At 41.6% G+C, this 8,656-nt stretch overlaps 1 protein-coding gene across 1 annotated transcript in view; it reads right to left on the bottom strand.

Annotated features, from left to right (window-relative positions):
* Positions 1–3,876: 3,876 nt before the first annotated feature.
* Positions 3,877–8,656, bottom strand: part of PAX1 (paired box 1) — a 13,708-nt gene continuing 8,928 nt past the window's right edge. Inside the window, exon 5 of the mRNA XM_006770879.1 lies at positions 3,877–4,041. Within this exon, the coding sequence (XP_006770942.1) occupies positions 3,877–4,041 (165 nt within the window). The remainder of the gene's footprint in view (positions 4,042–8,656) is intronic.

Genomic DNA, 8,656 nt, shown 5'->3' with positions numbered 1-8,656 from the left:
CTGGCCTGATTGCCCCAACTGCTCTCCCCTGCCTACCTTATTGCCCCTAACTGTCTCTGCCTCACCCCCACCACTGTGGCTTTGTCCGGAAGGACGTCTGGAAGGATGTATGGAAGATGTCTGGTCTAATTAGCATATTACCCTTTTCTTAGTATAGATAGTGTGTTTGTGCAGCCTGTTCTCCACACCCTAGCTTTAAAAATTGTGGCCTGGACATTAGTTATAACCAATGTGTATCTTTTTATCTTCTCTAAAAAGCTTGGGACAAATAAGGGACTCCAGCTTCCCATTCATATCACAATGTCCTATAAAAAGGGCGGGGGGGCGTGGCCTTCAAAAGTAAAACCTCTTCTCCTAATATTACTTTTTTAAAGCCATATTACTTATTTTGAAACAAGAATATTTTACATGTATGAGGGTATGAAATTTTATTTTTATCCAAAAAATCCTGAGTTTAATGGCTCTACGCTGATAAAAATAGATGGAAGTTAACTAGATCATTTATTATTAAATGTGTATTAAACTCTCAAAAGAAATCTTTTGCTGAACCAATACTTACCACTGTTATAGCAATTGATGTCATCACAACTGAAAGTGGAACTTGCAAGCAAAAATTATCTATGCTAATTTGTTTTCACTTAGCTAAATAGAATGAAATTCTTGCAGGCAAAATTTCTTCTGATGCTGAGCTTACTAAAACCTGAATAATTATCTGAGGCTATGTTACCATGAGAATTAAAAATAAAACATTGGCCATATTCTTGACTGAACGGTAGATCTTTTACTGATTTCAAGCACAACTTGGAAACAAACATTATTTCACATTACTGACAGTATCCATTCCATGAGCCCACAAGGGCCCGATCATTGCCTTCCCTGCACTTTTTTCCTCTCCGAGGCCTCTTCCACTTCAATGTAAATGTTATCAGGAAGCCTCAACTGTTTGACTTGACTATGGCGTTATCCAAATTTAAAAAGAGTGATTGTGTGCTAAGCATAGCAACCTGGAAGGTTGTACAGGAAGAAATTAGTCTGGCCATAAACTATAGAATGTGCTCAAAAATAGAAATTCAAATTACCAGTGCCACTCTGGAGCTTCTTTCAGAAAAGCACTATTTTGGGAGCAGTGTTAATCATCATCTCATGGTTCAAATGGCATCATGGGGTAGAGGAGTCTGCTCAGTTTTGAATATCTTAGGCACCTTTGACTATTTTTAAAATCTAAATAAGAACTAAAAACACATTGTAGCCAACACATTTTCTTTTTAATTTTTAAATTCATGCATATTAATGAGGAATGAAACACATATGTTTATAAAAATCCATTTACACTTTGCACTTTTCAATGTCTTTGTTTACTTTTGAAAGTCTCTGGCTTGTGAGAATGAACTGTAAATAATTTTGAGTCAGAACCCAACTGCCATATTCAATTCATGTGCGCCTTTCACACTTGATTGATAAGGCTACAAGCTTTTGTAATAAACCCCTGACACCCTGTGGAGCAAAGAAGCATTGTTAAGTAAGATCCTAATGGATGTATATAAGTGTTAGTAAAATACTAAGTTATAAAGCTACCTTTTAAATGTTATTTCGTCACACAAATTTGGTGTGTGTTTCCTTAAGGCTTGGCACACTTGCGGATTTCCTCTAATTAAACTTCAGCAATACACGAAGAGCTCACCTACATTTTGAACTTTGAAATGGACACCTGATGGGACAGGTCAGTTCCTCTTCGGATTGCTCTCAAAGTCTCTTAGGGTCTTCCAAGTGGGAAGACTTTCAACGTGAGACTCTCCCTGAAGATGCTGAGTTGAAGGCTTTTGTGCTATCTCTCTGGCTCCCCAGTGGTGTGTCCCCCATGGCAGCCAGCCAAAGGGATAGAGTGGGAAACGAAGTGGCTTTATCTTAACCAACTTCATTTACGCAGCAAAGAGCAGGAAGGCACAAGCCAAAGCTCAATGCAGCTAAGATCAGCAACAGAGGCAACAGGCTGGTTAGCTCCCTTTATGTGAACAGAATAGGACAAGGTCTCTACACAATTTCTGGTCTGTTTACATGACAGGAAGCCTGGCTGCTCAACATTGATCTAAATGGACTTGCCATATCAGACCAACTTCAATGCAGTAATGATGGCTACTGAGCCAATCCTCACAGGTTGAGCCATAAAGTCATCAAGTCCATACTCCTAAAGTCCTGGTGAATGCCCCAGGGCCATCAGATTTTATAAGCAGCTGACAGTGGCATCTCTCTCTGATGCTGTTGAAAAATTCAGAGACTAGCATCAGCAGTCTTGATGGTCTCTGCAAATATGGTCTGCAGGGCTGTGGTATGATTAATGTCACCCTAAAATGTCTACAGGGAACTCAGAAAGAGAAGAAAAGGAAAACAACAACAATAATAGTACTAATAATGACTGACCAGGACCCAAAGCAACTCTACTCTTTACACGTCAAATGTAATCATCACAACGGCCCAGCGTGGGACATATTAGCCCCATTAAACAGACAGGAAACTTTAGTCTGGTCTAAAGTTACCCAGAGTGACACAGTTACTAAGTGTTAAAACTGATATTTGAACCCAGCCAGCTCTGCCAACTTGTATGCACTGTACACCACACCTCTTCCCAGACTGCTTCCCGCAGGGGGGTATCCACAGTTGGTAATCTGAGTTTAATATATGTAAAAGTCTAGGTTAAATATAGAAAGAAAGGTTCCCTTTCTTTTTTAAAACTAAGGGGGAAAAAATCTCTGTAGCAACCTATAAGCCACCTTCTGGATTTCATCCTAAAATAAATAGAAAAGTAAGGAAATAGTTATTTTTCTTGCTGTTTGCTGCTTCTCATGATATATTAATCCTTACTTCAAATGTGAATTGTGACTTTAAATGATTGAGAACTTCAAAGAGATGACTGAAAATGGACACATTGCTCAAAATTAAGGATACTTAAATGAAAATTAATGAAAAAATATCAAAATTTCACAAATACAGATAAAATTTATTTCATTTCCTAAAAACATCAGTTTCAGTTAGGTTGCTTTTTAAAGCACATACTTACTTGGTCTATATTCAACGAATTGGATATACGTATAGATTGGAGTCAAAGTTAGAAGTGAAACTTATTTTTGAGGTGCTCTTGACTTCTCAGCTAAATAATTTGATAATTCCCACTTGGCTGAGCCTAGAAAACCCATTTTTCACCAAATGCCCAGACTGTCTTCTTTGTTCAGAGTCAAAGCACCTAATTATCAATTATCATAATAATAAAAACACCAAAAGTACTCCTCTTGTAAGCAGAGGTTGTTCACAACAGCACAGTTTACCACTTTAAGCAAATGATGAAATTTTTGTTTTGTGTTGTCTTTGTTTTTAATCTCTATCTTCGTGGAACAATGTGTGCTCCCCCTGGTGGTCACAATGATATCTTTAGCATCTTAGATCAAGTTAGTCCTAATACAACTTGTTCCCCAAAGGAGCCTTTTTTTTCTTTTTGATGTTTCGCAATTTTAGGTTCCAATTCAACTCTTTTTTAAAAAATTCAATTTCCTTCAATTTATTCAAATATCTTGCTCAATTTTCATCCATGCGATTTATTTTTATTAAATCAAAACCACTAGTTAAAGAATGTTTGTTCTGTTGTTTGTTATTGGGGGTAAAATAAAATCTTACAAAGCTAAAACCACATCCACCAGCAGCTGAGAGAACTCCCAAAAGTGAACATTGTTTGGCCAGTATAAGAGACTGGAGATAATCCACCGAGTCAATATATCTCACCAGAGAAAAAGGAAATAAAAAGTTACAGGATGGAAATGTAATTTAATAGCTGAATGAACACTTGACCAGCTTATTTCATCCTTCAGAAGAAAATGGAGAGTAGAGTCAACCCAGGTGGTTAAACTGTAAAGCAGTGGAAATCCCATCTCCCATAATTGGGATTCCACTTTGGGGTTTGGCCAGCTCAGAACAGACTTCCAAGGAGGACCACAAGACCACTTCTCCTGGAGAAAGCTCTTCAGAGCGAATCGGGGGTTTTGCCAGTTTCAACTGCAAAGAAGAGACTAGAATAAATTGAATATAAATTGTCCCAAGTGTTTAGAATTCCCAAGTTGGATTGGGGGTAAATGTGTGGTTCTCATTTTAATGCCTTGAAAAAGAAGACAGTGTGATTCCTCCTTGCTCTGCCCTAAAAAAAAGAAGAAGAAGAATCCAATAACAGAAGGATTTTATTTAGTTGAGATCCAATAGTTTAGCCAGAAATATCTTAGTCACAAGACATTTCTTCAGTGAGTGAGGCGATAGTTCAGACGGCGAGGTCAAGGTGAAGAACAAATACCATTTTGTGCATAATTCCCACCCATTAAAAGAAGAGGCTCGAATGTTTCTCATTACGTAGCCTGTCTAGATGCACGATCCTTTCATGTGCTCCTTGGGCACATTTTGGCAAGATTCTCAATTCACGTCGACCAGCGTAACATGGAGCAGGTAGAGTTTCTTTGGAAAAGAAACCCAGAGAATGTAACAATTCTAGTTAGAGAAGCTAATGCCGGGAGACCTACAGAGCGCTTTAACCCAGACCAATGTTCAATTGAATAAATCCCATCCTCTTTACCAGGAGTCAAGAAACAAGCTAACAGGGAAACACACTTGCCAATGAGCAAGGCTCACCCATCTGGAGGTTAATGCCACATAGATTTCAAGTGAACTTGGGATGGATAAAAAAAATGCTTGTGCTGGTATTGGCTGTTGCATTTTATTCCTATTCAATATCTCTTCAAACAAGGTTCTTTCTCATCCCTTTGCCCCCCCCCCTCTCTTTCCTAACCTGGAGAGTCTGACATCCTTCCAAGGAAAGGAAAATGGCTCTCACCAGCCCACTGTGGCTTTGACTGCCCACCAAGGATCTGTAGAAAAAGTCAGCTTGCCTTCAAGACGGACAGTGCTCTGTGTCTCTTGTCCCTCTGTCCCCTTTTCTATGTTTGCTTCCTCCCTTCCTCCTTGCCAAAAAGCAGCACCTTTCCCTGAGGAAAGGTGTTCTTGCAATCTGTTCTAAGCACTTCCTCCAATAATGAATGCGACAAAATTATCTTTATTCGTTTAAAGCACAAAGGCAGTCCTCTCTACAAATGCTATTCTTAATAAACTCCTTTGCTATGCATCCATTCAATAGAATAAAGTGGATACGGCGGAGCTGAAGGGTCTGTATATAATCATCAGATGTCCAGACCGTATCTGTGTGTACCTAGCACAGCTCCTTGCTGTGAGCTCTTAAGTAGCACATGTACAGAAACAGAGATATTCTGCTGTCTGCATTTTTTTGTCCTGGAAGGATTCACAAAAGACTGTTACAAAGTTCACCTTTAAGAACAGAAATGAGGCTAGGAAGAAACTTTCACTTTTCATTTCAAGGCTTTTATACTGCTAAAATTTTCTAATGATGTGCGTGTGTGTATACGTTATATATATACATATATAACTTTGATTCTTTCAAAAATCAAAAGGTTATCTGACTGATTACATGTCTTTTATGTTTTTCAGTACTCCCTATATTTAAAAAAAACTTACTCTTGTCCGGCCAGTGTGGCCAAGTGGTTAAGCATCAACCAATGAACCAAGAGGTCATGTGTTGATTCCTGGTTAGGGCACATGCCCAGGTTGAGGGCTTGATCCCCAGTAGGGGGCACGCTGATCAATGATGTTTCGCTCTCATCGATGTGTCTACCTCTCTTTTGTCTCCCTTCCTCTCTAAAAATCAATAGAAATATATATTGTTTAATTTTTTTAAACTTTACTCTTAAATTAAAAAGGAAAAGGCAGGTGCTAGGGCAAAGACCAGTTGCCTTTGGGGAGCAATCCTTCCTCCAGTTATTCTAACTGACATGGTACTATGTACTTTTATCATGCATCCCCAGTACCTCCACGGATCCCTCTGCATAGAGAACAAAAATACAATATTCAATGAGATCTTTTGAAAAATGTTTAAATTCAGGGCCCCCATCAACCATTGAAATGACTCCCCTACTTTCTGTTACCAGCAAAATTCTCTCCAGGGAGGTGAAGCGACTCCAGGGCCAGCCTGTCTCCAGACCAGGTCCCCGTGGGTGTCACCACATTGAAGCACGCAGTTCACAAGTAGAAACACGAAGGCTTATAGAGACCTCACAGGCCTCGTCACACTTCGGTGGAGCAGGGATTTAACCCAAGCTCACTGGGACTTCCCATGGCCCTCAGGGTCAAGGGTAAAGGAGTCTCCCAACATACCCCATGTGAAACGTGGCACTGGGCGCTGCCCTCCTCCGTGAATGCTCACCCCAGAGCCAAGGAACTGGGAAAGACTCACCTGCAGCCACAGGTTCAGGGAGCCACAGGGGACAGATTTGAAAAGCTCCTCACTCTGAAGGTGGTCTTTACAACACAGGCACCTTCCATTCATCCTGGGTTGCTGAAATGCCTTCTTCCTGGCCCAGGCAAGCCAGTCCTCCTCCAGGCAGCAAAGAGGGGCACATGAAAACGCTGCGGATGATTGAGTATGTAAAGCTTATCTAAGCAAGTGAGAACAGGCTGAGAGGAGGGGATGGGGGAGGGGGGATTTGAAAGCATTTTTCTTATTTTATTCCTATTTTCATTGTGACCAGCTTTTCTACAGGAAATGCTGGCACCATAGGCTGCCGACCCCAGGCTCAAAGTTCAAGCCCCCATCCTGGCTTTCTGGGGAGATGGGATCATCCAGTGTTTGTGCTAATGCCCTGTAATTCATAGCTTGCTGTATAGTCCAGAGAAAATAAACCCAATGGCTAGCCCTCGATATTCCTATCTATAATATGGAACCTTTCGAAAGGCAAGAGACTTCAAAACCTGAGGAAAGTTTCAATGTGAAAAGGGCAGATGTTCTATTATGATTAATACCTTCAGCAGGTATGATGACAAGATGCAACACAAAGAGTTTTCCCACTGGTTCCCTCCACACGCATCCAAACAGGCAGCTCCACTTACAAGCAAAACCTTCAATTCAAAAATCTCTTCTGTTCGTTTTAGAAAACCAAACGCAGGAAAGAACACCAAAACAACAAGCCAATGACCCCTTTGTACTTAGAAATCCCTAGATCAGCGGTTCTCAACCTGTGGGTCGTGATCCCTTTGGGGGGTTGAACGACCCTTTCACAGGGGTCGCCTAAGACCATCAGAAAACACATATATAATTACATATTGTTTTTGTGATTAATCACTATGCTTTCATTATGTTCAATTTGTAACAATGAAAATACATCCTGCATATCAGATATTTACATTACGATTCATCACAGTAGCAAAATTACAGTTATGAAGTAGCAACGAAAATAATTTTATGGTTGGGGGTCACCACAACATGAGGAACTGTATGAAAGGGTCGCAGCATTAGGAAGGTTGAGAACCACTGCCCTAGATCCTTTGGCGGCCCCGAATAATTTTCCTTAGCTTTCAGAATTAGAAATGTTCTGAAGAAGACCTCCATTTTTGCTCACTGCCTTTTGGCCACTTTATTCCTCTCAGGAGTAACTTCATCTTAGGATGATTTCTGCATATTGCCTCTCTTCCTCCGTTTCCCAGGCCTCACCTGGGGCTTCCTGGGAGGAATCCTGGAAAATGCTCCTCCCATTTCACTTTCTCTTCCACTTCCTGCCCAACCTGGGCGGTAAGTGCTAATGAATAAACCAATAAAATAATTTTGTCTTAATAGTGTTTGTGCCACAAACTCCGGGTTTGAGTAGGTGAGGCATGCCTACACAGCACTCTAGACTGGACACAGACCAGTTCATTCTTACAAAGCCTTCAGGTGCTCTCCTTTATTCAAAGGCCTCTGCGTTGAACAGGTGGTGCCAGACTCTCGCCAGTGACACGTTCATGACTATAAAAGTTGCAGTTTATGTCCAGGGTCCCGCCACCAGTGCCCCTGAACCTGGAAGAAGTTAACAGCTCTTGTGTCTCATTCTAGAAGATACTTTCAGGGGGTTTTCTGACCCCCAATCCCTTGCAAACCAGAAGCCAGATTGCACCTTCGTACCCGGAAGCAGTCTGTAATTTAAATTAACAAATGCCCCTCCCAACACCAGAAATAGTGCTTATGCATTTACCGTGGGCCAGATTCCCTCGGGTTAGGTGTGCAGAGGGGTGGGGGAAGAGGGAGACACCTCTAGGGCTCACATTTTCAACTAGAGAAAATGCCAATGGCCCCAGCGCCCCCTCCCCGTACCCCAACTTCTATTGTTCAGTCACTGAGCACTGAGAACATACAGATTTCCACGCAATATATCCCGGGAGAGGGGAGGGAGGGGAAAATTCGTGGGGTTTGTTCCGGTTCATTATTATAAAAATATAAAAGGTTGTGGCCTCTCTTTGTAGTTTCCAGACACCTCCATCAGGCCCAGGCTGGAGGCTAAAGGGTCCCGGCTGCTGGAGGGGAGACGTCTGAGGCTCTCCTGGGTGTCAGGGAAGCAGGAGGGAGGTGGAGAAACATAATCATTGACCTTTAAAGGCTCCAAAGAGAGAAGGTGGTGGACGAGGTTAGACCACAGGGTAGGGAGCACAGGAGACAGAGAGAGAGGAAAGCAGGGGCGCTGAAGAGGAGAAAAGATTAGAGGGCGAAGGGAAGGAAGGAGAAAACGGGGCAGGAGAAAGGTAGGGT

Source organism: Myotis davidii, unplaced genomic scaffold (assembly GCF_000327345.1).
Source record: "Myotis davidii unplaced genomic scaffold, ASM32734v1 scaffold802, whole genome shotgun sequence".
Classification (NCBI taxonomy): Eukaryota; Metazoa; Chordata; class Mammalia; order Chiroptera; family Vespertilionidae; genus Myotis; species Myotis davidii.
This window is presented reverse-complemented; position numbering and strand designations above follow the sequence as displayed.